The sequence below is a fragment of the Cibotium barometz genome, chromosome 38 (genome assembly GCF_041138505.1).
Source record: "Cibotium barometz isolate CiBa-2024 chromosome 38, ASM4113850v1, whole genome shotgun sequence".
In the NCBI taxonomy this organism is placed as follows: Eukaryota; Viridiplantae; Streptophyta; class Polypodiopsida; order Cyatheales; family Cibotiaceae; genus Cibotium; species Cibotium barometz.
Window position 1 is genome coordinate 21,227,561 of NC_141083.1, and position 17,065 is coordinate 21,244,625.

Below are 17,065 nucleotides of genomic sequence, written 5' to 3' on the forward strand. Positions count from 1 at the left end.
AATACATCATTGCTGTTATCAGCCATGGCCACTGACTGAAACTGATGTAAAAGCTGCCTGTAATGAAGCAAAGACTGAACAAAAAACAACTCGTGCTATGTAGCACGGTCCACAATAGAATACGTATGCCTGTTTTGCAGAAAACTGCACTATCGAAATTTCTGCAGAAAATGACGAAAACACCTGTGCAGAACTTGAAATGCAAAAACGGAGCTCGAAACGACCTCAGATGCGAATTCTGAGAACGCGATGGCCTACGGACTAATTTGCAGAGTTTAGGGGCCTGGAAGCTGTCGTGAAAACTCACCTCAATCAGAGAACGTGAGTCGGAGGGTGCTGGCGGCGTAGCCCTGGGAGCCGATGCCTGCTCTGATACCAATTGTTGGAATTAGGGTTGCAGGAAAGCACACAAAGCTTGGAGAAGAAGAAGCAAGAATGCACACAACACAAAAAAATTAGATTGTATCAATGTACAAAGATAAGTTAGCTCTAGAAGGATGGGCGTATATACAAGCAGGGGGAAAAAACCTCCTAAAGAGGGAAAAAGTGCCCCGGCGGTCCTAAGTGTGTTCACACACATCACTGCCTATATATATGGCAACACTTTTCCCACTTCAAACATTTTCCAACTAGCATTTGCTATTACAATATTGGAAACCTCTATGCTTGAAATCGGCCTTCGTGGCAAAGATATATTTCGTACATCAACAAAGTCTTCACCATCTAAACCCACTGAACGTTTTCTAATGCTGCATCCATTGTTTCTGGGTACCATCTCAGGCTACGAATCTAACACATCCCTAATAGAAACCAACACAAAAGAAAGATAGTATGATGTTAGATTTCAATTAATCTAACATTCTAAGTAATGCAAATCGACTTAAAAGAAAGAACAAAAAGATATCCACAACAGGTGAAATATTGAAGAGAGCAAATTACAACAAAGCTATGGCAAGGAGAGATGCTTGTCGAAGATGGAATAGTCCCTCAAAAGTTTGAGAAGAAAGGAAATTGGATTGTCGCGAGCGGGAAGTTTCAAACAGACTCTTACGCTCAAAGATGGACTAAAATCTCATGATAGAGACATGCTGAAGAAGAGAATCAAAAACAAATCTCCCTATTCATCTCGCACGCTTCTGCCACCATAAAGTACTGTTCTATTTTCTATTTTTCACTCTTTTTTTGTGGATTTTCTACGTTACGTTGGCCTTCTCCTGATTGGTTGTTGCGAGACATTTCTCCAATCCCTAAAAGGCCCCAAAATGAGCTCCGAATTCTTCTAATATCTTGGCAAACAAATTCATAGTTTTTGTAGACCATCAAGCCTTGCTATATCTAGTGAATAAGCCTTGCACCATGGGAAGAATCACACGTTGGCTACTATTGTTATTGGATTTGACTTTACTGTCACGGTAAGGAAGGGAACACAGCATGTGTTGGCCGACCATCTGTCCAGAATTCCAAATGGAGAACTAGCAACTGGTGTCGATGATGACCTTCCTGATGCTTGTTTATTCAAGTTGGATATGGTACCTAAGTGGAGCAAAGAGATCTCAGAGTATCTAGCTTATGGTTTTCCGCAGGGACATACCCTTGAACAAGGATAAGATGCGGTGGCTTATCAAGCTTTCGATGCCATATCAATTGATTACCGAAGAAATAAATAGGCTAGGCAAAGATAATGTGTTCAGATGATGCGTAAGAGAGGATGAGTTCATGACCATACTAGAAGAATCTCATTCAGGAATAGCAGGCGGGCATTTTGCTGGAGAAATTATAGCTCAGAAAGTACTTCAAGCCGGACTCTGGTGGCCTACTTCAAGCCGGACTCTGGTGGCCTACGTTATTCGAGGATGCCATAGAAAATGTCAAAAGATGCAAGGAATGCCAACGTTTCGCTGTTCCTCCAACAAAAAGATAAAATGCTACTAACCCCCATCATCATCGTCGTAACACAACCATTTGAAAAATGGGAGATAGATTTTGTGAGGCCAATTAGTCCAGCGGCGCATCCATCCCAAGCCTGCTACATAATCATAGCCACAGACTATTTCATAAAGTGGGCGCGGAAGCCCAGAGCTTCAAAGAAAGCGGATGCGCGAACAACTGCAAAATTTGTATATGAGAAAATCATATCAAGATTCGGCTCTCCCTTAGAATTGGTGAGTGATCGCGGCTCACATTTCATCAATGAGGTGATTAATCGTTTGCTTGCAGGATTCTTAGTAATCCATTGAAAATCATCACCTTACTACCCATAGGCCAATGGTCAATCAGAAAGGACAAATAAGATTTTGTGTACCATCTTGACAAAAACATTGGAAGCAAATCGAACAGATTGGGAGCATAAGCTGACAACTCCTCTTTGGGCCTATCGCACATCATATAAGGTAGTAACATGATATACTCCTTTTCGTCTAGCTTATGGTGTTGAAGCAGTTATGCCCATGGAATACCTAGTGTCCCAAGCTTAAGGATTGGTGTACAAGAGCGTCTGACTGAGAATGCATTAGTTGAAAGGCTAATAGACTTGGAAAAACTAAATAAGACCCGGTTGATAGCATCACATGGGCTCATGGTCGAAAAGTTACGTAGGAGACACTGGTTTAATAGAAACCTCAAGCAAAAAGAATTAAAAACGAGGGTATGGTGTGGGAAACTCCAAGAAAAAGAAACTTGAATACCAAGGTCTAGGACCATTTCGAATATGACGAATCACACCTCAAGGGTCTATCCGAATAGAGACAATTGACGGCATCCAAATGGAAGGCTATGTCAATGAAAGTAAACTGAAAAAATATTTTGTGACTATTAACCCTAGAGATGCTCTTGCAAGAGCACCTCTTAAAACAACAGAAACAATCACCAAAAGAAAAGATCCAGACAGCAAGCGCAAGACGAGGCTAAGGCTCAGCAAGCAAAAGCTAAAATGAAGAAAGGCCTGATTCATGTCAACATGGCGTCCGTAACCCTTGAGGACGAAGGGGACCTAAAGGTTGAGCCAGCACGACTCGAGTTGGGACTCACAACATCTAAAGGCATTGCAACAAGTGTTTCATCAATAGATACAAAATCCAGCCATAACCTAATCTCATATGATACTTAGATATATTTAGGAAGACCACGCCTTGAACACACGGATGCGCAAGTTCATAGTGTGCACCTAACAACCACAAAGGCCGAAGGGTATTTAAATGTTAATATTTCCATCAGTAATAATCCCTTGGTCGGAAAGGTGTTTGTGATGCCTATAGGTACAATGGAAGAGGAGAAGATCTCAGGATGATCCTGGATCTATGCCAACAAGTGCAATATTCAATGGGAAGAAAGAATAGCATCACTGAGCATCGGTGAGAAGGTCATGTCCATACCATTATGGAACTCGGCAAATGAAGGAAAACAAATCATCACTACAGAAGCAACACCTCAGAAAATAGAATATGCACCCACCGTGTTAAATGCGCCTACACAATACCCAACATACAAGGGCACACATAAATGGGTGCCCAAGAATCAACTCAAGGATCAACCAGAGAGGAAGGAGACAATGAGTAATAAACGTATTCAAGGAAAGGCCCAGTTCAAAAGTCAGCCATTGCCAGCACCTACTAATAAGTGGCATAACTTCAAGCACTTACTACAGAGGCCTCATGATTGTCATCACACAACAATGGGTCCGAAAAGACATACTACGAGTACAAGGCTACTATCAAGGCAATACAACAATATGGGTACCCAAACCAAAGTCCATGGCTAAAACCACAACAGGTTCGAATCAATATACAAAGAAATGTGAGGGCTTGCAGCATCAACTTCCCGAAAGAGCCAACACCACACCTGTACTTGTGTGGAGGATAAAGAAAATTCAGCCAACTGAGTTAGGAATGACCTAGAAAACAACAATAGGATTCTCTCTCCTTGGTAGCCTATATTCCGCGCCTCCATTTGGCAAAATGTATGCCATAAAAAATATTAGCATTGAAAATATAACTCTCGTAAAAAAAGTTGGATAAAGATAAAAGCTTACAAAACTCATTTGGTGGATCAATATTTGAGGCGAACGGCGTTTGAACAGGCTTGTAATAAACAGTAAATCAAAAAATTTTGTATTATCCTATGCTTATGCACCGAAAATCTAACTTATCAGGCTTTTCATAATCTACAAACATTACACGTACATGAAGCTGATCTGCAACCTTCCACAATCATAGATTGTAAATTCCTAGGAGCCCAAAGCTCTCATTCTAACTGTCTCGACCATACAAACCCAACAATAATCTGGGTTCTAAAAAGTGAAGATATTCCCTGTTTGCAAATGAATGTTTCAATAAAAATATAAATTAATCAAACAAAACACAAAAGCTATATAAAAAGAAAGTTTGTATATATACCGTAAAACACCAGTGCTCTCTAATAGTTCGATAATTAGAGAAGCTGTTGCTTGGCCTTTCCAAAATGAAGGGTCTACAATTCAGCCATGAATATTAAATAAATCTTAATACTTAAATTATAGCAAACGTCTAAAACATTTACCTTCAATATCTTGTCCATCACCATAAATGAACAAAAAATGATCTCCTTGTCACATCTATCCTAAGCAATATATCCCTGATATCAAATATAACACACATACTCTCTCTCTCTCTCTCTCTCTCTCTCTCTCTCTCTCTATATATATATATATATATATATATATATATATATATATATATATATATAGACACACACACACACAATATATAAGGGCACTGTATATAAAAGCAATCCAATAAGGCAAACAAAGACTGCACTTGCACATCTTCATAAACATTCTCTAATCAAATGCTTCCTTCATTGCACAAAGATAGGTATAAATGTAGTCTCTTACATTTGCAAACTGTCATTTACATTTAAATTCTTCGATATGTCATTTGCAAAACCTCCTTGTAGACAACATTGGTTGTGAAGAGTTCATTTGAACCTGCTGTGCCACTATCATATTCCACAATATGCTTTACACACACTTTCATTGCATTGGATGATCTAACACGTGACGTAGCGATGTACAGTTGTCCATGTGTGAATACTTGCGTGGCTAGATACACTTAATGTTTGTCCTTGGGACTTATTTATTGACATACCAAATGCTAACCTGACAAGAAATTGCCTCCTTCTCATGTCAAACGGCAATTGAAGCATAGTAGGCACAAATGTTATCCTGGGAATAAAGACTGTCTCCAATGTTTGTACCTGTATGTACTGATTTTTGCTTCTATCACCTTTGAGTTAAATTGCTTGCAGATCAATCTGATACCATTATAAAGTCCCCGTCGAGGGTCCAAATTGTGGAGCAAAATGATGGGCGCATTAATCTCTAGAAGTAAGCGGTAAGGAGGGTAACCACCACCTAAGTTAAAACTATTCAAGTACTTAATTGGATACAGTATTGCGTCATTCTCACAGGAAACAATAGAATCTGCACTAAGGTATTCTCTTTCAAGACCACACAATGAACTCAAGGCTAGTTCATTGGTCTCATCAACCTCTAAATTTCATGGTGCAAGAATAGCACGGTCTTTGAAGAAGCATGCATAATCCTCAACTCTATGAAGATCTTTGTATACCCATTCTACCAAACTCAAAACAGAGTTGCCATGGATCAACATTTGCGATGGAATTACTACTCTGCCTTCATTGTTTGGCTGACCTATAGTGTCATCCCCAATTTGTAATGTTCATTTGACAAATTCGTGTTCTATACCAGAGTAAGCACTCTGTCTAACCCGCATGTTTTGGGTGAGCTTTAAAACACTCACATATCTCCAAATATACAATGACCGGCATAACGTTGCATCAACAATGTCTTTGCGCGATCCCTTTGGCACAACTGGTAAGATTTGCCTAAAGTCACCACCAAAAAGCATAACTTTTCCACCAAACACAGTATCACTTTGCATAATGTCCCTCAATATCCTATCTAGTGCTTCATATTATGCGTACCTATGCATCATTGGAGCCTCGTCCTCCCAAATCATTAACCTTGCAAACTTCAACACCTCGGCCAATGGACTATTAGCTTTGATTCCAAATGTGCTAGAAGCATTAATTACCAATGGAAATTTGAAACGTGAGTGAGCTGTACGACCATTCAAGACTAATAATGCGGCTATTCCAGACGATGCACATGCTAAGGCAACGTGTTTCTCTCCATGCAATCGAGATAGCAAGGCATTGTAAGAAAAAAAACACCACCCTAGTTCAAAGAAATGGCTCTAAAGATAGTATCAAATGCTCTTGATTGACAACTATTAAGACTCCTTTCCATGGAAACAGACAAATCAGCCTACTGAAAAGAATCAAACATCATCTCTTCCTGCTGAAAAGAATCAAACATCATCTCTTCCATCAGCAAACCATTATTTACAGTGGCAAAACTTGATCTATCCGGAGTAGGCAACCCTTCAAAATCAGTTAACCGCTTTCCATACTGGTGTAAGAGATCTTGCATGTGCAACAAAGCCTGATTCTTTGCTATAGAATGCAAACACCAACATCGACACACCCTCTTTATAGCAATGAATGCAAAAATCTTCGAGTTGCCCACTACATGTTCTCTCTCTCTCCCTCTCTCTCTCTCTCTCTCTTTCTCTCTCTCTCTCAATCAATCAAAACCATAATAGTCTATCCTCAAATCATCTTGGTTGGTGTCTTAAAGCATAGGAGGTGTTGGTAATTGAACTGTTAGATACAATGTCAGATCCTTTTAACCTTGCAATGGAAGCAACACGAGATTTAGCTTCACATTTCAATATCTTCTCTACAGCTAGAAGCAGAGCAAACATGAGTCCTCATGAGTTACAAATCATCAAGGGCTTATGATGCAGAGATGAGAATTCAAGCAAGGAAGAAACATGAAGACAATAGGAATGATGCGCCGTGTAAAGAAGATGAGGGGTTTCACCTTGCAAACATTGGCATCTTTCAATGGAAAGAAGAACAAATAGGACATAATGAAAACCTTTTTATTAAAAGATGCTCATATCAAAGCATGCTTGGGGAACCACCATAGACATGCTCTCAACTATGAAGAACTCCTTGCAGTGCTAAAGAATCCTAGGTGTGATGATGAATTTTTCATCAAGCAAACCATATTGTGAGAATGCTTATAAATACATTGTAGGAAGGCTCAACAGTCCTTACCTTACCCATTGTAGGAAGGCTCAACAGTCCTTACCCTACCCATGGCCTCTAGAATTTTAAAAATACACCCAAGAAATCTATATCATGCCTAATTTAGATTGTCGACAAATGAAGCTGGTTAAACCAATGGGTCATTGGATTTGTGCAATAGACAACAAAACGAAGTGATGTAATAAGCTCGGAATCAAATGAATTGGCTGTTTCATTTTGGACTGAGTAGACTTGGGTTTCCCCAAACAGAAAGGATATTTGTCTTGAGAGGATTGGGATAAAGCAATACCTAACTCACTCTATACATCATGAGTCACAAGTCGTTTTTCGTAAACAACTCGATTAATAAAAGGGTATTTAGTCACCATATCTATTTTTATCTATTTGTTTGACTTGTATAGCTTAATGCTTGTGATATATAACATGGAATGGCTACATACCATTGTAGTTTGTGTTGTTTAACACCTTATGTGCTATAAAACATATGTGATATAGAGCACATATCTATTTATGATGTGTGTCTGTGCTATATCACACAATGAGCATGGCATATAACATAAAGTGTGTTGCATAGCATTGTAACTCATGCTATTTAGCACCTTTTTGCTAGAAAACACATACATAAAACATATAGCACAACGCTTGTGGTATATAACATACCCGATGTTATATAGTACTATATTGTGCTATGTAGCACCTTATGTGGTATACAAGACATATGTCGAACATACCACATATGTTATACATAGTAGGAACATGTTACATAGCATTGTATTGTATGTTATATAGCACTTTATGTGCTATACAACATGTGTGTATATGTGATATATAGCATAACATTCTATACAACATAACATGCTCTACAACACACATTTTGGTATATAGCACCATACCCTACTCTATCACATGTGAATATCACAACAATGGTTGTGGTATATAACATGAAAGGTTGGTTGTACATAGCACTGTAATGTGTGATATCTAGTACCTTATGTGCTATACAACACATATGTACTTATGTGATATATAGCATAACATACTATATAGCACACTCTCTATTATATAGCACTATATCTATTTTTGTTTATATACATGTTTGTGCTATATAGCATAGTGATTGTGGTATATAGTATGAGAAGTGCTACATAGCATGGTAATGTGTGCTATCCAGCATTGTATGTGCTATATATGTAGTGCATACAACACATATATGTATATATATATACAGCAACACATGTTCAAATCAACAATAGAGTCTAGAGGATGCAAAATTAAAGATTAATTAATAGATATACTATTTATCCTCAAACCTGTCCCCTTGTTGATCAACAAAAGCTAGGACCTTCTTGCAAGATCTAGTTAGGGATCCATAGCCCTTTACTTAGCAATGCAAACTTATAATCTTTTATTTTGAGCTCCATTTTGGGACACACTTATTAAAATATTTTTTATAAAAAGGTTTCGAGCTCCCCTTTATTTAGTGTAGTTTATGGTTGATGGCAAGCTTACACTAAGCATTGGGTTTCACGACCCATGTGAGAAGATCTTCTTAATAGAAAAGACATGGACATATTTTGACTTGATAAGGTTGCATGACATGCCATTGTTAGTAGGGTAGGTGTGCCAGTAATGAGGCATGACCCAAATACGTGCATATGCTAAGCAAGTCTTCATAGGGCGAAAAAAACCGGCCAAGCTTTCTAGAGAAGGCCTCTCCTAATGACCCATATGCTAGGCAAGTCTTCATAGGGCGAAAAAAAACCGGCCAAGCTTTCTAGAGAAGGCCTCTCCTAAAATTGGGCTGCACGTAGAAGACCATCAATCCAATTTTTTTAAGATTTTTATGTATATTGATGTGAATTTAAAGGCTAGCAAAAGTCAAAGTAAAATTTGGCCTTCTTATTGAAGGTTGGGGTCGACTTTCAAATTTCAGCCTTGATGCCAAGGCCACTGTTAGGATGTGTGAGATAACGATTGGCCCAGAGGTCTCTTTTTTTTAAAGAATTGCGAGTTATTTTGAAGACAGAATTTGAGAGACCACATGCCTAATGGCATGCGGGAAAGAGCCGTTACCGCTAGCTAGGCTATCTTTTTGCTAGACTTCTAAATGCCATTTCTCAAAATCCTACGCAACTTTGTGAAGAACTCTTCCGTAGCTGTGTGTGTGTGAGAGAGAGAGAGAGAGAGAGAGAGAGAGAGAGAGTGTGTCACAATATGTAATATGTAATATAGTAATGATCGATGAGCATTGGATAATTCATTCAGTGGTGCAAGCTGTTTGATATGTAATATGTAATATGTAATATAGTAATGATCGATGAGCATTGGATAATTCATTCAGTGGTGCAAGCTGTTTGATATGTAATATGTAATATAGTAATGATCGATGAGCATTTGATAATTCATTCAGTGGTACAAGCTGTTTTATTACGTGCAACACTAAAAGTATATAGGATGATGTGCAGGAGCTGCAGGCATCGTGAGCGCCGTTATTGTAGGAGTGTATATAACGCTACTAGCCATGGCCGCCGCGGTAAATAGGCGGTAAGGAGGAGGGTTCTTGTGGTGTTGGGGCGGGCGCCAGTAGATCGGTGGCTTGTGGTGCCAGCGGGAGTAAGTGGGGGGAGGGAGGCTATGGACGGAGAGTAGCTAGGTGGAGGGGGGCTATATACTGGTGGTGGGGGAGAGTAGATGGGAGGAGGGGGGCTATACACTGGGGTGGATGAGGAGGCAGGTGATAAACAGGATGAGGGGTGGAGGAAGCTTGTGGTAGGCGGGGATGTACACGTGGAGAAGGGGGTGTTGCTGCCCAAAGCTGAAGGCCAGACGAGAGAAGCCAGACGCAGCACTAGCCAGAGTGAGAGCCCCATGTTGGAAGTTCCCATCCTCAATCGAGGCTGTGTGCTCCCAGCTTTTGGAATGTGCATGATAGAATGCCTCTCTTTTATAAGGGGCTCTAGCTTGCCAGTGTGAATTTTTAGAGAGTCTAACTTCTAAGCAACACTGCCAGGGTCTTGACAAAGAAAGATAAAAGAAAAAGGTAAATGTAAGGCCTTAACAACAAAATCAGAGGGTATCATGGTAATCATTAAGAAAAGGGGAAAAAAGGTTTGATTTCGATAAGCACATTGATATTATGACTTTGTTGGAGAAGATTGGTAGCTTTTGTGGTCAAAAAAGTGTAAGATACCTCCCCTTACCACTTCGATAACAAGAGGAGGATCTCACTTGGCGAGGGATTTCATGGATCTTGTCCAGCCTGTGAGACTCAATGGCATACAAGGAAACCATTTTTGGATTAGCCCTACCTAATTCAAGTTGGATCTAGACTACCTTTCATTCTAAAGGCCCATAAGGGAAAGCATCTGACTCATCGGGTCCACCCAACGGCTCGTTCCCACCATTGGGCCTCCCTCCATTTATGTAGTTTTCTAGTTCCTACCACATTATTATCACATGTGCACAACAAAGTTTCTTACTTATTCCCAGTTTAAACACATTATTCTTTAACCCTTAATGAAGACATTTGCAAACAGATAACAAGGAGTTTCATAATTCAATTAAAAATTTGATTACAATGTCTCTCAGCCAGCTCAACGCACTAAGTTACATACTTCTGGATTATATACTACCGTCGTCGTGTGGGGTTTCCATCTAGAATTGCGGCTTAGCATCCCCTAACTAGTCGTGACTTTAGAGAACCCCAGCCGCTCAGGCTCGTCAATCTTGAAGAGAACCCTCGCCTTGCCTCCTCGAGGGGGGTTAACTTATGCATGCAGTTACCCCAACTTGACTATTCTTGTGAGTTGGTTACCTTGGGGTGGGGAGAGATGCAGTTTCACACATTAAGTACGTTAATATAAAAAACTAGATATATATACATACATATATATATATATATACATATATATATATATATATATATATATATATATATATATATATATATATATATATATGTTGATCTGAGGTTTACACACCCACCTTTTTGGGCACCTAATTCTGACCGAAACTCTGGCATGTGTTTGTGCATAGTAGCTTGTGTCCTCATTTTCTCTCTTTATTACCGCACTTGGATGCCCTATTCTTGTTTGTAATCCTCATGGGAATGGGTTGTTTGGGTTTCATCTCACTATCTAGTTCATTGCCTTATTTGGAGTGGATGGGTATTTATTTATTTTTTCTAATTACTGTCTCTATAAGCTGTGAATATATGGCTAGAAGCATATCTATTTTTTCCTCCTTTTACTAGATAGCCCACTGACCCTATACATATGTTTGAGATTCCTACTACTTTCATATATATGAATATGTTTATATATATAGGTATATAGGGTGAGTTATTTCTAGTGCTCTTCCCGAGAAGGAGGGCCCCCCGCACTTGAGTTCTCCTTGACTACTATTAGGAACCTTGGCTCATCTCTTGGACATACTACAGTGCATACAGGGCCTAAATTTGACGGGTGTTTTACCTGTCAAAGGCGATTTTGCCTGTCAAAAAAGGTTTTAAAAAAAAATCTATGTCAAAAAACATGCAATGGCTTAGAATTAACTTTTCACTCTGAAATACAGTAATTTCAAATGCCTTTCAAATGACATGTCATTTTTTAAAAAGTGCTTTTCATTTTTTTTGATATATATATATATATTAATATATATATATATATATTAATATGTATATATATAAAATAAAATACACATTGCACAATGTGCAATCACTGCAATGTGTATTTTATATATATATATATATATTATTAATATATATATATATAATTTCAAAATTTGGGCGAATCGATAATTGCAAATTGCAATCTGCATTGTGCAATTTGCTATTTAAGTTGGTATTAGGTAATAGGTAACTTGGTATTAGGTAATTGAAGTTGGAACTTGGTAATAGGTATTAATTTACATTAAATACTATTAATGTCTCACGCGCTGGGAGCTGCACCGACTCAACTCACCGTCCACTCACAGTTCACTCACCGAGTCACCCATGCATGATGCAGCGCTGCCAGCATGCTGCATGCAAGCTGCGAGTCTGTGCGAGTTTAAGTTGTAATAGATATTACTAATTAGAGTCTACCTCAGTCTAGTCTAACTACTAGCTAGCACAGTAGCGCTCGCCGCTCAGCGCTGTATTGGGCCTCCCGACTCCCGAGTCCCGGCCTTGGCTAGCCAGCCTAGCCGGTCGCGACTCGCAGGCTGGCCGGCGGGCCGCTGCAGCTCCAGGCTCCAGCCTCGTTGCAACTTGCAACCAGTCGAGGCCCGAGGGGGTCATCCGCCGGTCCGGCCCCCGGCCTAAGGCCTTGATCCGGATTCCGCAGTGCGCACCAGGGCCTACCACCCATCCGAACGGGAGTCGGGAGCGTGGATCATCGTATGCTTCGTGAATCGTATCCTCCAACATCTGCTCTCGTAAAGTTGTAACTTGTATACATCGAGTCTCGACTCTCGACCTCTCTCTCTCTCTTCCCTACTTGCTTTTTCTGTAAATTTTGATTTATTTATCAAGATTCAGGAGTGAATCAGGAATCAGATTCAGGATAACTCTGCATTTGGTCTGTTCCAAGTTCCACCTTCTTTTCTGCATGATTTGGTTGCAACTTGCTGGCACTCTCGTTTCCTCTTCCGGCCGGCGGCCACCTCTCTCAGGCTCTCTGTCCAGCTGTGTGTACAGGTAACAGCGTGACTGTGTGACTCGTGAGTCGTGAATGTGAGGGACTCGCCGCTCGGGACTCAACTTGGGAGTCGGGAGACGCCTGGAGGCTGGGACTCGGGAGGACAGGTCACAGGCTGGGAGAGACTATAAAAATGGCTTCACTTTGGGTGAGTTATACAGTATACTCACTTAGTCTGCATTGTTGATTCACTGGATAAATGTCACTTGTCCTAGCATCCGTTGGGAGCTCATCCTCTCAGCCTCTCAGCACTTGTCTCAGGTATCTAGCTATTGCTTGATTATACTCTTTATAATATACTATTGAAGGTTTCTATAATCTTTGAATCCTAGTGAATCGATTTATATGGTTCTGATGATGTTTGGGAATCTGTATTTCCTTGAATCCATTTGACAGTTTCTACACATGTAAGCTACGAGAGTTTTTTAGGCATAACCCTGATGAGTATTGATGGTCATGACTCGGTTACTCTGTTTTTTTAATGAGTTTTATAAGGAGTCTTTAAAGCACATTTTTTTGTGACAAATCTGGTCTGGTTCTATCAGGTTGCATCGATGTGCTCTGAAATTCGGGGTTACTCATTTTGGTATTTTATTTTTACATCTTTGGATAGTACAACTAATTGTCCTATCAGTGCATGATGCATCAGTATATGGTCCTTACATCAGTTATTATTGTTATTTTTTGAGGATCTTAAAGGCATACACATTTCGTTAATTACTCAATGATGGGCATTGGGCAATGGGCATGATTTGCTATTTTTTGAAAGCTGTGAATCTGGTTATGGATGGGCGACTATGACTAATGATGGGTATGATTCTTCATTCTTATAGATGGGCGAATTTGTATTGATGACTTATCTTGGAATTAATGTGTTAACATATGTAACCTAGAAAAAAAATTTGATTTACTGAACGACCGCTTCAGTTTGCAGATTAGACAAATGGATTGTTTACTTATAGCCATGTTGTTGATGTAATTTTGATCTAGCAATGGATTGTTTACTTATGACAAATGTTATAATATGTAGAGGTGGTTTTGTATTGTATGATTGTGTACAATTAAATGAAATTGCTCTCTATCTGTCTTTCTCTCTTAACTTACTTTTATGATTCTTGAATCTTGATTAGTGAGTTGTGATCATAGCTAGCTACTTCCGATCTTGGTGTGGAGGACGTGGACCTGCTGGCTGCAATTTATTTCCAGGTTGGATTCTTATTTTGATTATTTTAACATTTTGTTAAGCTATCTTCAGCTATTGGGTGTCTCTCTTTTGTGTCTTGTTTTTGTTGTTATTTTGTTGTTCCCCTATTATAGTAGTATAACTGCCTTGTATAAATGAACATGCTTAACTGTTAAGGAGTATAACGGCCTTGTATAAATGAACGTGCTTAACCGTTAAGGTATGCAACATGCTCTCTTCTCTTTATTCTCATGTGGCTTCCTTTTTTTATTTTATTCTTATATTTTCAGTGATGGTTGACCGTCCCAATCTAGTGCCTCATAGAGGGCGTGGCAAAAAGAAAAAGTCACAGCCTTCAATAGATTCTTTTTTGTCAAGACAGACCATTGCCAATGTAGGACATGAGAGTAGTGGTGGGAGCTCGAAAACTTGTAATGAGATTTCCCAAGAGTCTTCTTCCAATAAACCCAAAAGGAAGTGGAGGACTCAATGGACTCTACTACATCCTTGGGCATATTTATGCAAGTTTACATGTAATGAGGACCGCATAAAATGCACTTGGTGTGAAGAAGATGGAAGAGTGAATACTTTCACAATGGGTGGATCCCAAAGCATTCAACTTTCAGCCTTGAATGAGCATGCAAAATCTGCAGATCATAGGAGAGCTGCAAGTATTTATCATGCAAAGCTAAAGGCTATTGGTGGCAAAGGACCAATAGATGGGGGTATTGACACAATGGTGCATTCTGAACAGTTTAGAATAATCACTTGTATGAAGCTGGTACACTTTTGTGCATGCAATGATATTGCATTGGAGAAATATCCCACTCAATGTAAGTTACAAAGGGATCTTGGCACTCCTAATATGCCATCATCTGATGAGTATGGTGCATATACCAATCCCGTATCTGGAAGAGAGTTCTTGATGGCTTTAAGAGATTGTACTAGACAAGACTTGTATGCTGAAATTTGTGAAAGTCCATTTTTTTCAATCCTCATTGATGAAAGTACAGATAGAACCATGGAGAAGCATTTGATTATCTACATTTTGTACTTGCCTGGGAATGGCAAAGGAGAGCCCAATTGTAAATTTGTGAGATTGCTACCAGTTGATAATGGATCTGGGGAGGCAATCTACAATGCTGTCCATGCCATGCTCTTAGAGAGTAATCTGGATTTGAAGAAACTAGTTGCATTTGTAACGGATGGTGCCTCAGCAATGACAGGTCATAAGACAGGTGTAGTGGCACGGTTTCAAGCATCGGCTTCACGAATTATGGGCGTGCATTGTATTGCCCACCGTGAGGCACTTGCAGCAAAGGATGGTTTTGCATCGAATCCTCATGTGTTTGCTTTTGTTGATAAGGTTGCAAACAAGGTATATGCATGGCTAGGGAAATCAACAAATCGACATGTCGAACTTCGAAACTTGATGCATGAGTATCATATTGCAGACTTGAAAGTTTTACAAATCCATGCAATTCGATGGCTATCTAGAGGCCAAGTAATGGAAAGATTGGTTCCCTTAATGCCTGCTATTTTGGAGCAATGGAGAATGCATGAGAAAAAATGGTACAATTATGCCACAATCTTTCAAGTCCAGTTTATGATGCATTTGCTGGCTGATGCTTTGGTTGAATTGAATAAATTAAATGTAGAATTTCAGAGGGAGAACATGGATGTTACTATGATTGGAGTCTACTTGGATTTGACATTTGAGAAGCTCACTAAAAGGTATATATCTTATGAGGGCCAATTTGGTGCTGGTTCAAAACAACTTACAAAGTTTTTGAACATGTCAAAAGATGGGAATATGTTATATGTTGATTCTAATGGGTTTACTCATAAGCATGTGCTACACTTTGTGCCAGTTCCAAAATTAGCTCCAAAAAAGAAACGAGACAGAGCAGTAAGTGATTCAGAAGAGGAGGATGCAACTCTTGATCTCAATGTACTGCCTCATGATGCTGGAAGTGCAAGTGGTTCCCTCGCTGAATGTATTTGCATTGGAAGGACATTTGTACAAGATGTTTTGAATGCTCTAAATAATAGGTTTCTTGATCTTGGGGTTTTTAACTCGGTCAAGCTATTTAATCCCTCTGCCTATCCTTCAGATGTAATTGAAAGGGATAAAAGGACTGAAGAATGGTTAGAGAGGCTTATTGGCAAGCTTAATGTTGATGATTCAATAATTGACATTAGGAAATGTTTGGGTGAACGGGAGGATTTTGTTGGCATGCTGTACAGGGTTGCTAGGAGTAGAGGTATGCATGATGCTTGGGCAATCTGCAGCAACACAAAGACTTGGTGGGACACATTTCCAGGACTGATGCATTTATGGCAAGCAAGCATAGTAATTCCAGCGAGTACAGCATCATGTGAGCGAGGTTTCTCTCGACAAAATGACATAAAGAGTAGCTTGAGAAGTAGCATGTGTCTGGAGACGCTTGATGCATTGATGTTGTTATCACTTAATGCAAGTGATGCATCACAAGTTTGTTGGAAAGATGTTTTTGATATTTGGTTACAAGGAAAAAAGAGGAGGGCGATGCCATTAGAGTGATTTGTTCACTCAATAGTCAAAGGCCTAATTTTGGCAAGTTGGACATGCAAGGCATCTTGACTGGACATCATGTAGATTGATTGTTTAATTACATACAGTTTTTTAGTTTTTAAAAAAGCTTTTCATTTTGATAAATTGCTTGCCATTTGAATAACATGATTTTGAAAATTCATGTCATGTGAAAAGCAGTTTGAAAAAGTGTATGTCACTTGAAATTTTAAGTAACCCGTCAAATTTAGGCCCTGAGTGCATATACATATATATGTATGGATGCCTTAACTTTCCCGTTTGGAATCGTTTTTTACCCTCCACGTGGGACCACCCTCTTATAGGAGGTGGCTAATATAAAAAGAAATTTTAAAAAAAAATCAATGGGCGTGGCAGCCTTTGGCTCCTATCCGCTCCCACCCCCCCCCCTCCCCCGGGCCGTGTGATGGGCTGGCAGCCCGCGTGGAGCATACGATGGGACAC

At 39.5% G+C, this 17,065-nt stretch overlaps 1 protein-coding gene across 1 annotated transcript; it reads left to right on the top strand.

The window, feature by feature from the left end:
- The first annotated feature begins 14,626 nt into the window (after nt 1-14,626).
- On the top strand, nt 14,627-16,594 carry LOC147616465 (uncharacterized). Its single transcript, XM_086777166.1, has one exon. The coding sequence runs from the start codon at nt 14,627-14,629 to the stop codon at nt 16,592-16,594; it is 1,968 nt and encodes a 655-aa protein (XP_086633292.1).
- Nucleotides 16,595-17,065: the final 471 nt, after the last annotated feature.